A 24,069-nucleotide genomic window follows, 5' to 3' on the forward strand; every position below is an offset into this window, starting at 1 on the left:
CCTTGCGGGGAGGGGCAGGGAATCACACCTAATGAGGCTACATGTTGTAATATTTCTTTTTTTCAAAAAAGCAGATTAAAAAACAGCCTGTGGGAAAGGCAGAAACTGATCTGGAATAAAGCAAAATACTGATTAAAAGACAAGACTAATCTAAGTTCATTCAATAGGTATTGTGAAGAAAAAAAAATCTGTGATAGATACTGAATAACTATCATGGAGAGAGAAATCTTATCATTACCCTCATTTAGTTGTGAGGAAGAGATCCATGTGAATTTTAACATCAGTTAGGTTCTACAATCACTCAATTATGGAGCCTCTAATCACCCAAAAAACAAACAAACAAAAAAAAACCTTGCTTCTCATTTGTGCTGCCAGATCCTATTCCTTAGATGTCCTAGAAAGTCAAGGCCTAAAGAGGCACCATTCCAAATGGTTCGGCCTGCTTCTCATTCTAGGTTTAGAGCAGCTGGCTGTGGCAGAATAACAGTTTGTTTTTGTTTTTTTCTGGTGAAAATTTTTTAAAAAAGTAAATACCAAAGTCTTGATATAATAGAAATATCACTTGATATAACAGAAATACCATTTCCATCAAGGTAAAAATGGCATCTGGGCTAGAGCCTCGTATACCTTGGGTGTGTTAGAATTGTCTGTCAAGTCCATGTAGCCCTCACCAGCACTTCAGAACACAATTTGTTTTACTGCAAAAAGATTCATACATGGGAAACTCAGTCATAAGTGTGTCCTCTACTGAGAAAAGCAGGGACATGGTCAATAAAGCGGTATCTCCACCTCAGCTAAAGTTGGGTCATCGATTGGAGGAGCCGTGTGCTTGGAAATGTGAAGGGAATGTGAACATACTCCTCTTTGAAAAACATTTCTTCAGTGAAATCATTACAATCAATGAGAAGACACTGTGAGAACAGACGCCAGGTTCACGCTTAGCAACACTGCTTACAAGGGATGCCCCGAATGGAACTTCATTTCTTCTGGCCTGAAGTCAGGCATACTCCAGGGGTCTTTCTAGTCCAGAGACTAAATAAATCTTTCTCAAATTATCGGGCTTTTTCCAGCAATAGTGAAGCCTTAGCCAAAAGAGCGTACTTAATTCCACATCCTACTATAGTGAGAAGGTAATGATCTCTCTCCCTTGAAGAGGAAAACGAGACAGACGAACCCTGGGTAACTTCTAACACTTGACCATCACGAAGACTACAGACAGGCCTTGTGTCCCCTAAGTGCTGACTTTCACCCAGCAGTGTGGCCTGCTTTCAGACAGGGCTGCTGGGTTCACTCCCCTGTCCGGTTTGGGTCACAGAGGAGCTGCTTCAGCCAGCCAGGGAATTGCTTCCTGGCCAAGTCCAAGGCGGTAGGCAGCAGGCTGCAGCACTTCCCATACACCCCATCACCTCTGTGTCTCGCCTCTCGAGAGGGCTGTACCGAGAGAACCCCAGCCATGACTCCAAAAGACACTTATGCTGAGGGGAGTGGGGGCCAGGAGGATGGACAGAGTGATTCCCTTCTCTATTCCAACTTTAATCAGACCCTTTAGCAGACCTTCATTAAACATGCTCTCCTATCCCATGACAACCTAAAGTGCATGTACTTTATAGTTACTTTGTCCTGACCACACGTACGAAAAAAATGTCAGTAAAATCAACAGCTAAAAAAAAGGGAGAAGGGGTGTCTATTTGCATGCCCTAAGATTAAAGCATTTTTAGGAACTTGGATTTAGTAAGATAAATGAATATTATTTGTGGTGAACAGTTTTTGGACATCATCTCATAATAAAAAGGAAAAAAAATTTAAAAAGTCCAGGGACTATTCAGTTTATAAGACATCAGTAGCTCATATTTATCAAAAAGGTGAAGCTGAAGGAACACACACAAGGACAGTATAAACAATTAAAGCTCAAATACCCACAGCTGTTTTTTTTTCCTTTTTGAAGGGAATGTTTAGAAAGATTAATAACAGTTTAAAACATTACAAGTACTCTTAAAAACCAAGAGACCACTAAGAAAGCACTGAATTTCTTCTTATTACGCTTGCGATCCACACCAATCGTATTTATGTTCTATTGTACATGAGAGCCCTTTCACTAGACAGGAGCTCGAAAGAGGCCACTATCTCCATGCAGGGAAGCATTGATGAGGCAGTAGCTCTTATCTGCCACTTCTTCTAACAGAAAGGAAAAATAAATCCATCTTCCCCCCAGGCCCTTCATCTGATGACCATCCATGACTACCCCCACCCCGCCCAAACAGATGACAGAACAGAGCCTCCATGAATGTCCATCAGATTCTATCACTGCTCTGAGATGCTGCCACCTTTCACCTGGATTCATCTCTCTCCTGTTCACACACTGATAATCCATTCTCAACAACCCTCAAGACAGAGTTGGAGCACCAAGATGGGGTCCAGGCAAGACAGGAGCCAGGGTGCTACTCACGTCGATTTTCATACATGCTCCTGGACTGGGCCCAGATTTTAAAAGGATCTGGTTTTTTCTGCCCAGAATTGTCGGTCTGATCTGGAGCCGGGGCCTCGGCGGGTGGGAGCTCGGGCAGCACCTGTGTGCTGTGGCTGGGGGAGGCAGTGTGCAGGCTTCGGTGGCTGGCGACACTATGCTGGGAACTATTCTGGCTGTCTTTTCTTTCCAGTGGTTGCTGAAAGGAAGCAAGTGAGAGGGGCAAGAAGAGAAGATTATTATTGGTTCTCCGAGTGGGTGTTTTCCATCAGCTTGCTTTTGTTCACCACTTCTGTGCACACATACATAAATTTATCAACAACATTTTGGCTTCCACCTTTGTCGGGCTCATGCTGAATGCAGATAAATCTCCAGGTGATTGACAGACAGATAGAGGGGTGGGCCAGATAGAAGGACATCACCACAAAACATACTGCTTTCAGGGCTAGCGCAGAAAACAAATCCAATTTTCATCACAGGTTCTCAGCTAAGACACCAGGCTTGTTTATTATGAGATGTATCTGTTTTAACATCTTCATTTTTTTTTTTAATTACAAAGAATTTTATTCAGGAGTTAAATCCTTCCAGCTTAATACTTGCATAAACATCGTCATTTTAAAATCAAACATCTGACAGAAAATATCATGCATGGTTTAAATAGAAGGCTAAAATATCCAAGAAAGTAAATCAGGGCTAACAAGATTCCTTCAGATCTTGCATTTTCCATCTTTCAATAATAAAATACCCAACCTCTAGTGAAGGGTTTACTATCAGTCTTTCTAGTCTGTAAGAAACAAGGATCAGAGCTTCTAAAAAAAAAACCCACGCCTAGCATTATGTGTGCACTTGTACTTACAACTACATAAATAACTACTATCTGAAGAGCTCTCATAATTCTTAGTGAATTAGTTTTGCAGTCATCACATTTCACCTCTGATCTCCTGATAACTACTGCTGATTGAAAACCAAGATCCAACTTTATATATGGGTTGACCTCTAGGGCTCAGCCTTCTTAGATGGGCACTGACTTGTCCAAACTCCAAGCAGTAGTCAAAGGCACAGAGTTTCACTTGAATTGCAGTTAGAATAAGCAAGTTCCTGTTCCTTAAAATATGCTCAGCAAAAGACCCTTCCCATTTTACGAGATGCTCTTTGTAGAAAGGACCACTGAAGGGACAGCAAAATCTAGTGGGAGGAAAAATAATGGATGGGAAATAAAATAATTTCTGCTTATTTTCTCTAATGAAAGATGTGGTAAGCCCAGGTGTGTGTTCTCCTCATTCAAAAGAAAAATCCTCGAGTCCTTTCTCTTATAGCACACTGTCACTATACTTACAGTAAAAGGGCATCTCCAGCTTGTGTTATAGATTCTGTGTAGCCTATCAAGTAGTTTACAAGATCTCTGACCTAGACATCCCAGTTCGCTAATGTTCTTTATAGAATCAAACTCTTGCCTTTGGTCTCACAATCAGTCCTATCACATCCTTCTTCCTTGCTCTCTCCCCAGAAAGCCTCCAACTTTTATTCCCATCTCAACAGAAATTTCCAAGGTCCCTCTCATTTACTTCTTAGGTCCCTCTACTCCTTCCCTCTCCAGTCCTTGCTTTGAAATAAACATCAAAGTAAGGTCAAGAAGGACAAAAACTTAATCTTCCCTTGACTGTTCCAGATTATAGATCTGAAGATAGGTTTTAGCAAGGATTCAGAGTTGAGGAAAATGGGGAATGTGTTTCATGAAGGTAAAACACATGCTTTAAAATTATACTTGGTGTGGCCTGTGGGAGAAACTTGAGGAACATATTCTAAACTAGCAAAGAAGTCTTGGTAACCAATGGTATGAGAGGCTTAATTCACTCAGACTCAAGGGAAAAGCTGATGAAGAGGTCAGGAAAACACACTGGCAAGGACAACCATCACCATTACCCCACATCACCATGTTCCCTTTTGAGGACCAAGGGCTCAGCTCAGACCTGGATGGGTCAGCATTCCAAAGACAGAACCTGGTTCTGCCAACTTCCAACAATGCCCCCCACCAAGGTGAATTCAGCTCTCAGGGCCAGGTATCTCCTTTCTATTTCCTGAGAAGGTCAATACTGCCTTCTTGCTTCCCCTAGGGACATGTTGAAGATGTTCAGAGTCAGAAAAATGTTAATGACGGATACAACTCCTAACCCCTATACACATGTATGGGAATTTGTTTTTCTCTTCAGCGCAGACTTTACAAGGGTCTCCATTGTAAACAAATATGTGCAGTGTCAGCCCATTTTGGGTGTGTAAACATCGCAGCATAAACAGAAAATATATTGGATTCGGGGGGAATTTTTCCCCCTCTTGTATTTTCCTGTACTGCCTATTTCTTACTTGCATAATGCACAGAGAATGTTTTTATAATGCAGACCAAATGTAAACCTGTTTTCATTTAGAAATGAACCTTAGTAAGGAGAACTAATGGGACTGTAACTTTCTGCTTTTTACAATTTGGAAGCGTTTTGTTTCTGCCCTCCCAGAAAGGGGTGGGGGAGGGGGCTTCCCTGGTGGCTCAAATGGTAAAGATCTGCCTGTAATTCAGGAGACAGGGTTTGATCCCTAGGTTGGGAAGATTCCCTGGAGAAGGGGATGGCAACCCACTCCAGTATTCTTGCCTGGAGAATCCCCATGGACAGAGGAACCTGGTGGGCTACAGTCCATAGTGTTGCAAAGATCTGGACACAACGAAGTGACTAACATGTGGAAGGGGAGGAAAATGGTATTTTAAAAGTGAAAGCAACATGTATATTACCATATGTAAAAGAGACGACCAGTCCAAGTTCCATGCATGAAACAGGGCACTCAAAGCCGGGGCACTGGGACAACTCTGAGGGATGGGATGGGGAGGGATGGAGGAGGGGGGTTCAGGACGGGGGGCACATGTACACCCATGGCTGATTCATGTCGATGTATGGCAAAAACCACTACAATACTGTAAAATAGTCTCCAATTAAAAAATTTCAAATTATTTTAAATAAACTTAATTTAAAAATCTTTTTAATTAAAAAAAATAAAATAAATAGCTGAATTAATAAATAAGTGAAAAACTGAAATAAATAAAAGTGAAAGCAAACAATTCAACAGATGAAGAACCGCTGGGTTTACCGTGAGAGTTGCATCCCTCTCTTCAAATGCCCCCCCCCTTTCCCGGCTTTTCAAACGAGCAGCAAATGCCAGATGTGCGTTCCGACCGTTATCATGAAGTTCAGTTCATGGTTAGGGTCGGACTCAGACTTCGGAAGCTCTCACATCCTTTGTACAGAGGCTCCTCTTCACGAAGCCTCTCTGGGACCCTGTGAGGTCCACCGCAGGATTACCTGAGGGAAACCGCACACCCTTCTTCTTCCCGTCCCGGGGCTACTGTGTAACCTCTTGAAATGTAACCTCTTCCAATCACTGTCTCTTCCCAAACAAGAGAAAAGTATCTTTCCGGCAGCCCTGTCCCACTGAAAGAGTTTGGACATTTCTCCAACAGAGGACACGTGTTCTCTCACACACATGCCCACAAAGGCATGCACAGAGATTCTGTCCATCACCTCAGGGGTTTCCAAGACCCTCTGATGGCTATCCCAGTGTAACAGATCTGACATGGAGGGCCTGGAAATCTTGTGTTTAACTGAAGAGACAGCCTCACCATAGCCAAAGAGTGCAAATGAAGTTTACTGGAAATGGCTTGGACCATTTAAAAAATTTTATCACTTTTTCTCAACTTTCCCATAAAGGACACATTTAGGTCCAATTTATCACAAAGTGACAGATACGATCCGGACTGAGTTTGCAAAACTGCCTTTCCATCATATTGCACCTCTGCATCCCCTTTGAATCCCATCTAAACTTTGTTCCTAAATGTGGAAAATCAAAGCAAAGCAGTATCCTGAGAATATGCTCTAAAAACTATGCCACCACTAACCTATCACTAATTGGAATATTCTAACCTACCCTCAGGGGCTAAACATATGAGCATCTGGAAGCTTTTTGGACTTTTCCCTGATAAGATTTAACCTTGCTTTATGTTTCTCCTCAAGTTCAATTATAAAAATGACTTAATTTGAAGATACATTCTGTATTTAATATCTTGGCACCTAACCTTTCTGAAGCTGTTTGGTGGGTATGGAGAAGTTCAAAATACGCCTTTTTATTTTCTGAGAACATGTTAATTAGCTATAACATTGTCTTTTATTTGGTTAGGGTCCAGAACTGTCCAGGAGAAAAGCAATGTTTATATAGCTCTCAAATTAAAGTCATCTTGTATGCCTTTCAACAGTTTGGATTACCTCCCAGAAGACTTGGGGCATAAGAACAAATTCACTTCTGAACTTGTTATAACACAGGATCTGACTTGCATCAGAAAGATGCAAAGATAGTATGACTATCTTTCACCTCATTTTTCTAGGTGAGAAACTGGCCCCCAATAAGCATTAATAGTTAAAGATATACTTTCAAGGGCTTCCCAGGTGGCATTAGTGGTAAAGAACCTGCCTGTCATTGCAGAAAACATAAGAGACATGGGTTGGATCCCTGGGTCTGGAAGAACCCCTGGAGAAGGGCATGGCAATCCTCCCCATTATTCTTGCCAGGAGAATCCCGTGGACAGAGGAGTCTGGTGGGCTACAGTCCATGTGGTTGCAAAGAACTGGACACGACTGAAGCTACTTAGCACCCACACACGCATACACTTTCAAGTCTGCTGAGTAGTTCTGTGCATGCTAAGAACATGGATGGTGCAAACACCCAGAACATCAATGACAGAACACCCAGAACAGCCCTTCTTGAGTAAATACCTCCCATACATTTATTCCCTCACCCAATAAATATATACTGATCACCTGCTGTGAGCCAGATTCTGAAAGATATAATGTGTAAGTAAGAAAGAGGTATTATCTGAGAAGTTATACCTATGTATCTAGGGGAGGCGCGCGTGTGTGTGTGTCCATGTGTCTGTAGATGGGTACTAATCAGATAATCAACACAGGATGATGACAACATACTGCAACATTCTTTAGGTAAGTAGTAAGGGGTGGCTTCTGGAAGAATATTCCATTGCTGAAAGCAGCATGTGCTAAGTCTGCAAAGCAAAACGGAGCCTAACCTGTTAGAAGAACTGAGAGACAGCTATGGAGGCACACTGGGGTTGAGGGGCAGGGGGGATGCCGAGGTGGCTTCAGATGGACTTGGAGACCAAATAATGCAAGGGCCTTGTGGGCTACTTTAAGGAGTCTGGGTTCACTCTCTGTTCTGCGGAGGAAGACGCCATTAACAAATTAAAGCAGGGATGTGCCAAGAGCCAACTTATTCCCAGAAAATTTGGTCTGGCTACTACCTGGAGAATCTGTGGGTGGGGATGGGAGTAAAAGCAGAGCACCAGTCAGGAGGCTACTGTACAGAACAGTGAAGGACCGAGGGTGGTTTACACCAGGGGAAAAGCAGCGACAAAGGGGAGGGATGAGTAAAGTCAAAAGACATTTTGGTGCCAGATTGACAGGCATTGCTAAAAGCTTGAATGTAGAAGACGAGGAGGAGGAGTGGTTAGGTAGAGGAAAAGGAGATCCTAGAGACATGGATATCTACCCTTAGGTCTCCAGCTTAAATAAACGATTGGAAAGGAGTACTACATATTGAGCTGAATATCTCCAACACAAGCTGTTAACACTACGTGGACATTTTTGGAGCAAGATTTTTTATTTCCAAGTATCACATCAGGGCCAACTAGGAAGAAAGAAATGGGTTCAATTTTGAAAACTCCTTGGAAGTCCTTGGCCACACACTCGCCTTGAACTTGTGTCATAAGACCTTTGAAAATAACACTGAACCAGTCTCCCTAAAACAAATGATTTCCTTATTACTGACAGGCCAGGGAAATTGGAAAGATGCAATGGATTTTACAAATGGGAATGGGGGAAAAAGTCAGCTCATTAGTATTTCACAGAATCATTTCAAAGTGGAGGTACTTATAAAGCGAGCTGAAAATATTTGCTCGGAAGAACAAACTAATACAGACAGCACTTAGGCGCTTAAATGATGAAAAGAATTCATGTGGCTTAAAAATGACAAATTGATCCATTTTTAAAGCAAAGTTATTTACAGTTCATGTATCTGCCAAGACTGAAGGCCACTGCAGCGATTTACATGGACAACAGGAAAAACTCCAAGTGCTGATGAGGTATTAGGCCAATGTCATTAAAGGTTGCTCCAAAATCAGTCTCAAATACAAGCCAAAGCAGAGGACGGTCCTTTTTATCTCTTTCTTTTATCATTTATGGGTCTAAGGCAAATGATTTTTTCCAAAAAGCAAGAGAGAGGAAGGAGTGAATGGAGAAGAAAAGGGAAGTATCGATTAATATGAAAATGAATTACGTATGTTTTGATGGAGTCTAATACAACCGCAAAGTCTATTTTGCGGGGCTCCAGAGGGCTGAGGGTATGAGCTGCTGTGAGCAACGAGAGGCAAGAAGACTCACGTAAGCAACTCTAGGCCTTCTACCGTCTACTTCTGCCACTGCTTTTCCTTGTAGCTTGGACTTAGGTGGGTTGTACCATTGTCCTGGTTCTGGGTCAAGTGGCATTCGGGCCACTAAGGGAATGGAGAATTTGAGAAAGAGGCAGCATTCAGGAGGAGGCAGGCTGGGTTACTTAACTGTGTGCATTGCCTAACATCTCTCTCTTGTATTTTTTAATGACTAGATGTCAGCTATGTCCTTAGCAGTCCTTCCAGGAGTAAGGGACAGAGGACAATGGAACAGAAACCTGTGACTGTTGCTACTTTCATCCTGTTGTGTTTGCTGAAGATACTTCTTTGCCCATCATTTGGTGTCCTTTAGGAAAACTTTGTGTGAGAACTTTTTATCAAAACTAGGAAAATACTATTTAGTGAACACATTATGCTTTTTTTTTTTTAATTTGAAAATAAAAGATAAGTAAATAATGTGGTTACCTACATTGCGTAGGCTGCTGGGGAACTCAGAAGAATTTCATAGCCCCATCACAGCATCTAACTCAATTTTTTAAATGGCTGTTTACGGCTTTGGATGACTACTTCACTAAGGTTATTATCATTAAGCGCTCAATGAGTTTCATTATGTGTGTACTTGTTCAATGTTATATTTCTGCTTTGCTACCTTTTAAAAGTACATGCTCATCAGACTTTAGGCCTCATGAGGACGGTGAGTATAGATTTGTCTTTTTATCTCTCCCCAGCTGTATGAGGGCTTGAATGTTTTCTGTTTTAGTTCCTGGGTCTGGGTCTGGGTCTGGCTCATAGGAGATACCCAATAAATATCCGTTGATGGAACAAATGTATAAAAATTTTTAGTGATCTGTGACAGGGCATCCTTTTTTTGAAAGGAGCAATCAATAAATCATTTGTAGGCTCCAAGAAGGCACCATCTTCTTTATTACATCATTTCCAGTGGCTCACACCAAACCCTACACTTAGTTGTTTTCCAACACCAGCTTGCTGAATGGATGGATGAAAGGATGAGGAGATAAGAGAGAAATGTATGGATAGATGGACAGATGAAAGAAGAGAGAAAAGAAAGCAACAGCTGGGAAATGAACGATAGAGCAAACCTAGGTGGACACTGACTTCAGATTCAGAGTTTAGTGTGATACCGAGAGTTTTCAGTTCTCAGACACAAAATCCTTGTGTGTGATTTTGACAAAGAGTCTCTGTTAAACAAGTTTCCAGTCAAGATGGGGATTAAATTGGGCCACCAAATGTTTCCCAGTGAGGGCTAAAACTTGACAGCAAATATGTCTTATTTTTGTCTCTGCCATTTGGCAGAAAAATCCCTGATGCTATGGATGTCCAGGTATGAAATTAGAAAGATGTTATTAAGACATCACCACTGTCCCCCATGAGTATATAAACCATAAATTTAACATTTACACTAAACCTAGTAGGTGAAATTGCTGATTGAGAGTAAGTTACAGAGACTATCCAGGAGGGGAAATGAGATAGAAAAGAGAAGTCCTTCTGTTCTAAAAAAAAAACCCAACTACTCAATTATTGAAATTTTAGGGAAAAAAAAAAAGGTATGAGGGCAAAGGAAGCTGTCAGTCACATGAGCAAGTCAACATCAGGAGCCTCTACGAATAAAGGACAGACACCATCCTCAGTTCAGACAATGTTATCTCAGAACTAATAGTAACTCTCAGCGTATCATAACCCAGGCACAGACAGTGTACATTTCATTCTGCAGCCTAACTGACTCTGTCTGTCACTAAGGGAATGGCGTTCTAGAACCAGGACATTCAACTTCCCCATGGATTCCCTCCCATTCTACCCAAAAAAAACTCATCGTCATCTGTCTCTCTGGCAGGACTTCATCAAAATTCATACTGGGAAAGGGGAACAGCTTTCAACCCACCTGTACAGAACTCCCACTGATCACAGATGTTAGCAAGGCTCTAACTGGCAACAGCAGACCTTGGCTGATAGCCTCCCCCCCCCACCAGTTTTGTGCAGCAGCTGCCAAAGGGTGCCAGTAATGCAGTGAAAACCACCATCCCTGTCCTGGCAGAGAAACCAGGAAAGGACAAGCCCCAGGCTGGGGGGTTGGCTCTTTTCTAACCCAGCAACACACCAGTCTCTTAGCTTGTGGTAATTAAGAGCCAGCAGACTGTGGGCAAAGCAGTTGAGAGAGCTTTTTTCCCTAGGAATGCAACCTGAGTAATTGGTTTGCTGCTTGCTAACGACACGGTTTCCACGAAAATAAACGGTCATGGGGAATTCTTAACTGACTTGGTGAATGCGGGCCCCCATACCTGTTTGATACCCTTTGAGTTCAGCAGGAAATTCCACAATGTGTTGGGGGAGAAAAGGTGCGAATCAATCTACAAAGATCCTTTTGCACAGCAAGTTTAAATGGAATGCAAAACAACACAGAACACCTTGCTACTGATGTCATCCTGCCTGTGCCAAACTGCTCTCTCCCCCAGTATGCTCCATGTCAAGACTCCATTTCATGTGGAATGCATAAAGTAAGTCCATGCATCATGTAGCATGCCAGGGGGCAGGGGAGAAAAAGGGATGACTCCTGATAACTCAAGCTCGTGGGACACTTCTCTCAGTTGTGCTTCTATTTTTTTCTGAAGGCTGAAAAGGTTTCTGACTATGACCCAGGGATGGGGGGACACATAAGCATGCGTATACACACACGCGCACGTGCATGCACACACACGCACAAGCACACGCACACTCACGCACACACGCACGCACACTCACACACACATGCGCGCGCGTGCACACACACACACACACACACACACACACATACACAGGCTTTGGAATCTCCATAGTTCCAACACGGACACCTACCAGCCCTTCTCAGCCTGGACATTAACACAAAATGACAAGGAAGGCAGCCCCAAAGTCATATGTTCCCATCACCATGGCATCATGCCACTGGAATCACATCCATTATTGCAGGTTTTTCTCTTTGGAGAACTTAGGAGTAGGGCTTATGAATGCAGGAAGCCCCCTCTGTCATCTCCTGAATAAACTTCTGCCTCTTGCTGCCAGTCTTGGAGACAGGTGGAAAAATTCAGCTGCAGCACATTAGCTGCAAAGTTTTTAAGGGTTCTCCGCTCCCGGATGGCAGAAGGTTGTCAGTTTTCCCTCCCCCACCCCCTAATATTCTAAGCCACAAGGAAGCACACCTCTCTCTCTGTATCTTAGTGTTAAAGATTTGGGAAAAGTTCTTTCACCTGGATCAATTGCACAGGCACCAGAGTTCCAGATTTTGAGTTTTTAAGTAGCATTTTAATTTGTTGTCAGTGCCCAGGGAGCAGAAGCTCACCACCACCAAGCAAACACTAGAGCCTCTAAGCTATTAGCTAACATGTCAACTAGGTAATGCATCTTCAGGGAAACCAGATTAGAAAGGACAGCGTAACATCGATTTTTTTTTTTTTTTAAAGACTCCTATACCTGCAGTATAATGCCGCTAAAGCCGGAAAAACAACAAAGGACATTTCCACAGAAGGCAAAATATCTTATTCTCAGTGCTGGGGCATTTTCCATGTGAGCATGGGCATATACACAGGACAGAGTTATTCCTCCGTAAACCTACAGGCTTTACAATTTTTAAATAATTTATCATCCAGTGCATAAGAAAGCTTAGGGAGAGAACCCACCCATGTGAATGGCTGGGAACACCAGTTGAGAGCAATGCTATTCAGGAAGCAGGTGGAGGGTTTTTTTTTTCCCTCCTCCAAAAAGAAACAATAGCATTTGTATCAAGTTAAAACATTTAAGAGACTCATGCATTGGAATGAGAGTTGTGAAGCATGTATACAGAGAAGATGACAAACGTGCATTCTTTATTCAGGCTCCTGCAGCCTGCCTACAAATCACTGGACAGTTAAAAGACAAACCCAGATAATACCTTCTATACCAAACGGAGCTCCAGAACTTAATAAAATGAGCCTTGGTTCTTGTGTCCTTCGCCCACTCTAAAACACATTTAGTGAAGTCCAGCCAGATAACATCTCCTCCCACCACCAGCCTCCCGCCCTCCACCCCAAAAAACCAGTACCAAGTAACTGACAAGTCCTTACCGACTTTGGGCTCTTCTTGGGAACTGGCAGTCCTGGAAAAAATGCAACAAGGAGGGAAGGGGTTGCGGGGCGGGGGGGGGGGGGGGGGGGGGGGGGGGGGGGGGGGGGGGAAGGAGAAATCATTAGCATATAAATGTTACCTTTTCCTTAAAGAACAATCCCCAGGTGTTTCATGGCAACCTAGCCATCTGCAGAGTTATGTCAGATTTCTCCCCAGCATCGGAGTTACCAGGCTGTTCATATCGAATCAAAGCAGAGGGAGGAGGAGAGCGAGAGGCAGGAGATCTATCTGCATTAGCTATGCTGACTTGTACTGCAGCAGCCTGGAGGCTGGGAAAAGAAATTCACAGACCTCAGCGGCCTGGGAAATTGAACACTTGGACAGAATCTCAAATGCTCTTCTGGATTAAGAGAGACTTAACTTACAATTAAGTCCAAGATATTTCCTTTCCACCCGATCCACTTGTCAGTTGATGAGGACCAATCAGGACAAAGGAAGGGGGTGTATATTTAGTTTCAGAGGAGTCCATGGTTAAAATTTAAAAAGAAATTTTTTTCTTAGTCTTTTTTTCTCCCCTGCCTTTTAGGAGAGGAAATGCCTTCTTTATTTGGATGAGCTGAATACCAAAACAAAGACAGCACACACAGATCACAAACCCAAGCCAGTCTAGGAACCCCTCTGGCTCATGGCACACCTCTCCACACGTCACTCGTGCAAGTAAACTCCTATTCAGTTTCCTAGGACCAGCCCCTTGAATGCAGATTGTTAGGATGTAAAAAGAGAAATTTCATGGTGCTGAGAGAAAGAGATAATGTAGAAAGAGAAAGGCAGAGGAGAAAAGGTGCTCAAGGATCCTAGCAGGCTCTTCTAAAACCCCCTGTCTTTACTGGGAGAGGGAGAGCTGAAAGGGACCGTTGCTCTCACTTCTGGGAAACTCAGCAGCCATTAGGGGCAGACTTATGGGAAACCTGTCACCAAGAGGAGTGTGGCCAAGGAGGGCTGGAAAGGAAAAGCACAGCGTTTATCGGTGTTTAAAAAGTAATCATTTCTGCAAGCTGTCCTTTAATTTCTGGTTTGAGCCAAGGTTAGATTGCAAAACGCAGATTTCACCTGTGTTAGGCACAATACAGGTCCTGATGTATTGGGATCTGATGACTTTGCACCGGAAACGTCAACCTCTTTTAGAACACAATCCCTAGGTAGTGATGATTTCACCTCTACTTGGAAGTGACTTGTCAAACCACGAGGCACGCTAAGTTCAATGCAAGTAGCAGGAGGCGGCGGAAGTGGGTGAGTAGAACGAAGCTGTCCAGAGGAGCGCTGCTAATGGGGCCCTGCAAGAGGGCGTGGCAGGGGCTGCTCGTCCCCACAGGCAGTGGGGACACTCTTCTGGGATGGACTGTCATCTCACTGAAAGGAGGTCACCACCGTCTGGCACAGTGGCTCTGGGACTACAGAGTGCATATGGAGCACCTGGCAACTTCTTATCAAAGCGGAATCCCAGGACCCACCGTCAGGGGCCCAGGAATCTGCAGAATGCAAACACATCCCAGGAGATTCTGACGCGGAAGGTCTGAGGACTCTTTTAAGGAAACTGTGCCACTGCAGGACAAGGATCATCACTCGCTCAGTTCTGGCAAATTTGCATAGGACGACCTTCTGTCAGCTGCTTTACCATCCTTCACTCCTCAGTTCAGGAAATGGAGAGACTACAGACTCTGTGTGCCCATTTGGGGTAATTTAATAGACAAAATGTTTAAAGGCCTCAAACCCGGCACAGAGCAGGTGGGACCTCAAATGTCAACCCTTTTACCTTTCTCTGCTAATTTACACCATTCAGGAGGAAAAATAAATGGTTATGCTTATCTTACTCTAATTAGGAAAAATCATTTGCCCAGCATGTTAAAATGCAATATATATAAAAACATATATTTATTTATACTTATAGAATATATATTTATTATTTATAACAATTTATATATATTTAAAATGCAATATATATATATATTGGATTTTAACATGCTAGGGGAAATATTTTGCCTATGGATGAGAATAACTGTCTTGAGCAATTTAGATGTGTCATTTTTTTCTTAAAAATAATCATTAGGTGCTTTGATTTGTTCATTAATGGATTCCCCTTAAGGAATTTTATCAAGTGATATTAGTTTTGGGTCACTGTGTACACATTAAAATGGTCTAATATTACATCTTTAAATATAGATTTTTCTCTAATTCAGACTGCTCTTCTTAGTGCATTGGAATAAACAATACTTCACTGGAGTGAGCTTTTGCTAGACTTGTCAATGCCCAGGATTCTAACAACCCTCCACAAAACTTTGTAAAGAATCTCCAACTAGCTACGAGGAGTCAGGGAAAACGACTTCAATTTACACTGTGCTTATCAGTTCTAAAACTCTGACCATCTCGAATCCTCAATCTCTTATGATTTTCATATATAAAATAAAGGGTACTTTGGATCCTCTATCATAGTGAAATATTCGCACCCACACTCAAAGTTTTGCAGGTACATGCTGCTCACTGCAGCGTGATTAGTACAAAAAGAATCTGGAAACAACTGGAAGTTCAAGATAAACTCAGGGACGGCCAACCTATGAAGCAGAGGTTAAATGCTACAAGCTATTTCTACTAGTGACAGCATGAACGGTCTCCTAACTATAATGCTGAATGAGAAGAGCATGAAGCTGAAGGGAAGGCACAAGAGATGGGTATTACACAGATTCAGACACATCCGTGCTCTTGACTGTCAAACACAAATATTGGCAAGTGAAGTATTTCCAGTGGGGAAATAAGGGGCAGGGAGTGGATGGACTATTTTAAGCAGGCTTCAGCCTTAATCTAGAATTCTTTCCGCAAGAACATACTCACATCTTGTTGAGGCAATAAACTAAACATTAATTAATTAATGGCCCTTCCATTAACTGTACAAAATCAACCAGTCTAAAGCATATTGTGGTAACCAGTTAGTCTGTTTGCTCTGAAGAAGCAGTCCATGGACCCTTCTAAAAAGTCCCAGGCTCAAGTGACCCAACAAGTTGTTTTACAAATAAAGTTCTTTAATTTAAAGAGGGATTTGCTCTTCTGTGCTGGCTAGTTGCCAAAACTCTTCTTTTTAAAAAAGCCACACCACTGACAGGAGCCAAATGTGCCCACAAAACAGTATTTAAAAAGTCAAAAATCAAGAGACTCCATTTGACTGCTAAAAAAAGAAGAAATCAAAGATTTGTTTTAGGTCCACATCATCATTAAATGTTAAAATCTAATGAATATGAATGTTGGAACCAAGCTCCTGATGACAATTTATAATTTATTTCAACCAAAGCTATTCAGATGGGCTGAAAATAGCTGTGAAGACCTAATGGAAAGCACTAAAAGAGATCCCTTTTCGGCAGAATTTTCCAAGACTGAGAAATCCTGCTAAGTGGCTCTGGTTTCACTGGAGGTGACTGCAGGCCATCCTACGTTGGATGCGCCACGGAAAGCAGAACCACCCCATACCAACAGCATGTCAGTGGTTTTCCTTAGGACAAAGGTAAACTTTGTGTTCCCAGGGGAAGCAGGAAGCCCGTCTTGTAGAAATCATGTCACACGCTACATAGGAGGCATATGGGCAGAAAGAGCACCTGTCTTAAGGGGCTCATCTGCTCCCTTCAGGGAAAGGAAGCGGGATTGTGAGAAGAAGCAGAAGAATCCACGGACAGCACCATCTGCTCTTACAGCCTGGAACTTCAAAGGGATCCCAGAAAATTTCACGGGGAAGTGAACCTTCAAAGTGTTAAGTCTGGGTGTGGTCTACACAAGTGAGAAAACCTGGGGGCCTGAATTTCTAAAGTTTCCAATGAACAAGGTGTCCCTCTGGAGAAAACAAATGGCAAATGACCGGCTAGTGACTGATATATGATCAATTAACAGGAGGAGGAGGAGGAATCTCTTTCCTTTAGCTATCAAGGCCATAAACTACGCTACTGAACATGTTCTCATACAACTATATGGCAAGTGTTATTCTTGGTGAAATTTTAAAATGGTTGTACATGAACGTTTATATGAAAAAAGTAAAAATATAACAGAATACAAAGCATCTGGGAATAAAGCACAGAAATTTATACACTAAAACTGTGTGTCCTTGGGCCGATGATCTCATGGATGGCTTTATTACTATTTTAGAATGTTCCACAACAAGAAAAGCTTTGTTTACTTATGAACATATACATACCCACAGACACCCCAATAAGGTCTATACTGCCTCTTTAAGTAAGATAAATGCAGCAAATTTCAGAACATTTTATTGCATTTTTAAATCTCTAGAGCCACTACTGACTTCTACTGACTTCTTCTCCAAGAGTTGCTTACTTTTTCCCAAAATGAATATATACACATTGAGTTTCTTTAAACATCCTATTGAGATTAAGACTTGTGTTTGTGCTACTGACTAGATGGAAATAGGGAAGACACTGGATAGCTCAGCTGGGTATCAGGCAAGCCAAACAGAAGTCAATCTCTTTCCCATTTTGTCACCAAGATAAACAAAACCTGAGATGCTGGGAAAGAGATTGGACTTCCCTGGACCAAATTTCCTCTAGGTTGAAAGGAAGTGAGAATGTCTACCAACCTTACTCTCTGAAAGAACCAAGAAAAATTGCACAAAGGGTCTGGAAGAGGGGAATGGTAAAGTCATTGTCAAAAGCAAAGTGGATCTTCAAATAAGAAAAATGTACTGTGTCATCAATTTCCTTTTCTTTTCATTGTGATAGTCATTCCCCTTTTCACTTAGTCTCTAGATTTGAGAATTTTAATGGAAACATTTGGTTCCCGCCTCAGTATTCTAACATATACTATGTCACTAATTTACATCATCAAACACAAGGATTCCTTAGCAATGTGCAGAGCAAAATGATGCATTTACAACTGTACTGCTGAATATGGTAATGCCATGTGTAAGGAGCAAGGAACTTATATATATTCAGAAAGAAAGAGGTAGCTCCCAGAAAAGCCACAGAAAGAAAACTAAGAACTTGGTCAGAGGCTAGTCTTAGGTAGACTTCAAAGAGAATAAGACTACTTTTGAACACAGTTTCATTTCAGACCCTACAAGTTTTCTTTCTTATTCTAAAACTTATCAATGCATAATGCTAAATGCAGGATTCACAGATTACAACTGCCTTTAACTCAGTAAACTTATTAGGATTTGTATTAAGGGAACAGGAACGGAGTCTCACACAGATATACATGGAAAAGATGTTCCACACAGTGTTATTTAAAGAAGGCAGAAATGGAAACAATTTGAACTTCCAAGAACTGAGGAATGAGCAAGCATATTGTTTTATCAACAAGATGGAAAATTATGAATTCATTAAAAATGAGTGGATTGTAAAAGTGAAGACTGTTGAGCAACGTGAGAAAATGGTAACGACACAAGACATGAAAAGCAGACTAAAACCTGCCAGACAATATAAATTCCTTTTTAAAAAATATTATATCACACACATACATCATACACCCAAAGACTACAGAAAGATGTATTAAAATATCCGTCCAGACTGCTAGGATGAATAGGTGATTCATCTTCTTATTTTTGGTATTTTCTAAGAATTTACATACACTACAACTAGAATCGTAAACAGTTACTTTTTATTGAACATTGCAGCCACACTGAATGCACCTGGACAGTGGGATATACCTACTGGCTTTAGTGCACCGCTAGATTGAAAAACAACTGGAGTTTGTTCTAGCTCTCTCTTGATTCAATGATGCCATTTCTACTCAAGTGTCCTGTACTGCTAAATTATGGGCCATGGCCTCGATTGAAAATGGGATACAAAGCTGTTAGAGCCTTTCTGAAGCAAAGCTGCAGAGAAGCACACAGTTTTGCATACAAATTCAAGGAGCCTCTGAAACCTTGACCAGGGAGCCTGAGAAGCCCCTTCTGTTGGGGTATATGATCTGCAGGTTAAATCATCTTGTTCAAGCACATGAGTATGGTGTTAGAAGCAATTCCTAGAATGAAGTTCATTTCTGCTGAGTTTGTGTCTCTAAGAACAGGGTATGCAAAATACTTCATCTGCAAATAGAGGGGACAATGAGAAGAATCGAGCAGAAAGGGGAAGGTTTTGCTGCTTTCCTCTCCTTCTTTCTTGGGAAGATCTAAAAAAAAAAATCTGAGGAGCGATACTAAGAACACACCAGAACACTAATATTTATGGGCAAAAATGCTGCTGCATGAAAAAATTATGAAACTACTAGGTAATGCTTTTACTGGAGGATAGAGTAGTATGCCGATGGATCCAAATATCAAGAGATCATGAAGATACAGATGGGAAGAGGTACAAAACAAAGAGAGTGAGAAAATTTGTGATGTTCCTGGTAATGCAGAATTGATGATTATTAGATTGCAAACCAACAGCTCTGAACAATTAACATTAATGGCCAGTAACCTTTCTGGAAAAAAGCCATCTGCACCATTCTCTACCAATCAGTATTTCGTTTGTTTTGTTCAATACATAATATATAAACCACAAAACAAATTTAATTTGCCCTCACCTCACCAGTGAAATGCTAATAAGGACAGAAAACTGAAAAAGGTACGTATAGTTTGCCCTAACTTTTTTTCGCTAAAGGCAGGAAGGAAATTAGGGAAAATGCACTCACTCATTTAAGCAAACTGGGCTAAGAGCCTGCTATGTGCCAAGAGCTGGCATGACATAGTGCATTTCACTGAACCTGTTTTCGCAGTGTTCACATTCTGTGGGGAAATAGAAAAAAAAAATCCACAAATAATTTCAGAGTGATAATTTTGGTGAAGAAAATGAAGCAGGATAGGACTTCCCTTGTGGTCAGTGAATAAGAATCTTCCTGCCAATACAGGGAACACAGTTTGATCCCTGGTCTGGGAAGATTCCACATGCCTCGGGGCAGCTAAGCCCATATGCCACAACTACTGAGCCTGCACTCTAGAGCCCATGGTCCACAACGAGAAACTATCACGGTGAGAACCCTGAACACTGCAACAGAGTAGCCCCCACTTGCCAGAACTAAAGAAAGCGGGTGTGCAGCAGTGAAGACCCAGTGCAGCCAATAAACAAATAAATCACTTAACTCACTTATGCTCAAACTACCGCACAATTGCACTCATCTCACAAGCTAATAAAGTAATGCTCAAAATTCTCCAAGCCAGGCTTCAGCAATATGTGAGCCGTGAACTTCCAGATGTTCAAGCTGGTTTTAGAAAAGGCAGAGGAACCAGAGATCAAATCACCAACATCTGCTGGATCATCGAAAAAGCAAAAGAGTACCAGAAAAACATCTATTTCTGCTTTATTGACTATGCCAAAGCCTTTGACTGTGTGGATCACAGCAAACTGTGGAAAATTCTGAAAGATATGGGAATACCAGACCACCTGACATGCCTCTTGAGAAACCTATATGCAGGTCAGGAAGCAACATTTTGAACTGGACATGGAACAACAGACTGGTTCCAAATAGGAAAAGGAGTACGTCAAGGCTGTATATTGTCACCCTGCTTATTTAACTTCTATGCAGAGGACATCATGAGAAATGCTGGGCTGGAAGAAGCACATACTGGAATCAAGACTGCTGGGAGAAATATCAATAACGTCAGATATGCAGATGACACCACCCTGATGGCAGAAAGTGAAGAGGAACTCAAAAGCCTCTTGATGAAAGTGAAAGAGGAGAGTGAAAAAGTTGGCTTAAAGCTTAACATTCAGAAAACGAAGATCATGGCATCTGGTCCCATCACTTCATGGCAAATAGATGGGGAAACAGTGGAAACAGTGTCATACTTTATATTTTTGGGCTCCAAAATCACTGCAGATGGTGACTGCAGCCATGAAATTAAAAGACGCTTACTCCTTGGAAGAAAAGTTATGACCAGCCTAGATAGCACATTCAAAAGCAGAGATATTACTTTGCCAACAAAGGTCTATCTAGTCAAGGCTATCTATGGTTTTTCCAATGGTTGCGTATGGATGTGAGAGTTGGACTGTGAAGAAAGCTGGGTGCCGAAGAATTGCTGCTTTTGAACTGTGGTGTTGGAGAAGACTCTTGAGAGTCCCTTGGACTGAAAGGAGATCCAACCAGTCCATTCTAAAGGAGATCAGCCCTGGGTGTTCTTTGGAAGGACTGATGCTGAGGCTGAAACTCCAATACTTTGGCCACCTCATGCGAAGAGTTGACTCACTGGAAATAATCCTGATGCTGGGAGGGATTGGGGGCAGGAGGAGAAGGGGACGACAGAGGATGAGATGGCTGGATGGCATCACCGACTCGATGGACGTTGAGTCTGAGTGAACTCCAGGAGTTAGCGATGGACAGGGAGGCCTGGCGTGCTGCGATTCATGGGGTCGCAAAGAGTCGGACATGACTGAGCGACTGAACTGAACTGAAGCAGGATAATGGAACGTGCAGTGCCTGGCATGCATGGCTACTTTATACTCAGTGGCCAAGCATCTCTTTCTTAAAGAGAGTACTTAAGATAAGACCTGTATCATGAGACGAGACTGTCCATGTACCTATTCATCTATGCAAGATTTATTGAGCTCTGCCAAATGCCTACCGAAGCATGGAAGGTAAATCAGACATGGCCCTGACCTGGACGAGTTTATAGTCTGTCTTAAAAGAGAAAGAGGTGGGACTTCCCTGGAGGTCCCATGGCTAAATCTCTGAGCTCCCAATGCAGGGGACCACGAGGGAAGTCCCACCTCTTTCTCTTTTAAGACAGGGCCTGGGTTCAATCACTGGTCAGGGAACTAGATCCTACATGCCACAACTGAGACTTAGGACAGCCAAAAAAAGAATTTTTTTTTTTTTAAAGAGAGAGAAAGATGCAAAACAACAGTTATGATGCAATGTGGTCAGTACTAAGTGCTGTGATAAGAGGGAGCTCCACTGCTTTTGGGAGTATGAGAGAAAAAAGCAAATCCAAAGTGAAGAAGGGAGCAGAGGGGACAATGACCACGGAAGCATCTAAACATGAGGTCAAGAGGTTGGAAGCAACACGCAATAACTGATTCCTGATTGAATACTGATGATGACCTTTTTTTAAAAAAGTTACCTTCCCTTCAAACAAAGTTAGGGTGCCAGCATAAACTCAACGCCAAGTTTAAAACTAGAGTACGTTTCCACTGAAGGACCTTATAAACAAAACTGAGTCCATAAAGCAAAATGAAAAATGGTCCTAATTTAGATATGTTTGATTTCTGTCTCCTTCTTCTAGCCAAATTCCATCATCAACCCTGCAGCATAATTTTCCAAAGCAAATATGATATCAGCTGCCAAGAACAGAAGCACCAGACTCAATGTCTCTAAAAAGATGAAGACATTCTTTCCTTTGGGGACCTCATAATGGTCATTATGAAATAGTACAGCCATCATAATTTAAAGAGATGCTTAGACTTCTGACGTATGGGCTAAGTGAGCTCCCAATGCTATGTCAGGTGGCATTTTGTTAAGAAGATTAAGAATACAGTTGTACAGCTTTACTGCTACGGAGAAGTCTGCTTCAATTACACAGTACATATAGCCTAATAAATATGTCCTGAAGAGAAATAAATGGCTTGCAAGGCTGGTGATTGCTAATGGTTTACAGAGCCTTTCACCTCAAAGTCATAAGCCTTGAACTGGCACAGGTGAGGAAAGACCCAGAGTCAATAATACTCTGAGCTGCTCCAAAATCTGGGTAAGATGGATGGATTGTCCTCATGCAATTCTTGAAAGATAAATGGTCACTTCAGACAGAGTGTCACTGAAGTAACATGGATAGTCTTACTGTTGACTTTTGAAAATATAAAAAACACCTTGAAGGGTCTCTGACTCAGCTTCCTATTTGTTAAGAAATAAACAAAAAGGGGGTCTTCAAAAGCAAGAGCTAAATGCAAAAATATCAAGAACTGAGAACTTGCCTCTGACATACACTTACTCTTCATAACTGCTGTCCAAGTACTAATAGCATCTCTATGATTACAGATGAGAAAATTGAGACATTGATGGGTAAATAACATGGCCAAGGTCACACAGTTAGGTGAGCAGTGGCCTGAAGACCTGGTCTAATGTCAAGTTTATGCTTTTAAACACTGAACTGTACAGTCTCATTTAAAGGTGCTTCATCTATTTGGATCGTAGCCCATCATGAAGTGATTAGAATGACAGTGTTTGTGCATCAAAATGTATTCATAGCAAACTTGGCATATAGCTTCATGGAATATATGAATATCTACCTGTAGGTCAGTGGGTAGAGGTATCTTGGACACATAATTGTAATGTGAATCTAGAAAGAGAGTTTCCTTTCTACAAACAGCGTGAGAGTCCATGAAAGGTCAATCAAATTCTTAAGATGTCTGTGATATTTTACTCCAAGTCACAGTATGGAAATCATTGGCCATCTAAACTACACATGCTAAAATGTAATAATCTGGGTCTCTGATTTGAAGGCAATTAAGCCAGTCTTTTAAGCTACACAACTAATAGGTTGGCTGGACACCAAGTCCTGTGATATACTTTTAAAAATTTCTGCTTTTTTCTAGCTTGAAAATGCATTCTGACACTACTTGATAACAGATTTTTGTTGTTGTCGCTATTGGGAAAACAACAGGGGAAAAAACGGAACGAGTGAAAAGGAGAGTGGGTTGTGGCATCATCTCTCCAGGTAGGAAAAGAGAAGTAACTGAACAGTCAACTTAAAAAGTCCACTAATTGCTCATGGTGTACTATGGGGACCAATCTTTCTTCTCTAGGAAATATTCCTACCAAGATCTACTTAAAACAATGGAATTAAACCAGTTTTTCAGGTGGTTCTAGGAAACCTCTCAATGTGGATTGGAAATGTTTCTAATATGGGTATTTGGGCATAAGATCTTACCTTAGTTTACAAATGCTTCTGCCTCTAAGGAGGACTACCCAGCTGGCTTTCCTACCACCTATATTTCAAATCTGAAATACTTGTTGAGCACATGCTTACGGGCTGGCCCTGTTGCACCCATTCTCCTTA

General features: G+C 41.8%; 1 protein-coding gene across 1 annotated transcript in view; it reads right to left on the reverse strand.

Annotated features, from left to right (window-relative positions):
- The window catches only part of MAGI1 (membrane associated guanylate kinase, WW and PDZ domain containing 1), a 642,797-nt gene that overhangs the window by 30,810 nt on the left and 587,918 nt on the right, over window positions 1-24,069 (reverse strand). Inside the window, exons 13-14 of the mRNA XM_052636253.1 lie at window positions 13,049-13,080; window positions 2,447-2,663 (exon numbers count right to left, since the gene is read on the reverse strand). Coding sequence (XP_052492213.1) covers window positions 2,447-2,663; window positions 13,049-13,080 — 249 coding nt within the window. The remainder of the gene's footprint in view (window positions 1-2,446; window positions 2,664-13,048; window positions 13,081-24,069) is intronic.

The sequence above is a fragment of the Budorcas taxicolor genome, chromosome 1 (genome assembly GCF_023091745.1).
Source record: "Budorcas taxicolor isolate Tak-1 chromosome 1, Takin1.1, whole genome shotgun sequence".
Taxonomy (NCBI): Eukaryota; Metazoa; Chordata; class Mammalia; order Artiodactyla; family Bovidae; genus Budorcas; species Budorcas taxicolor.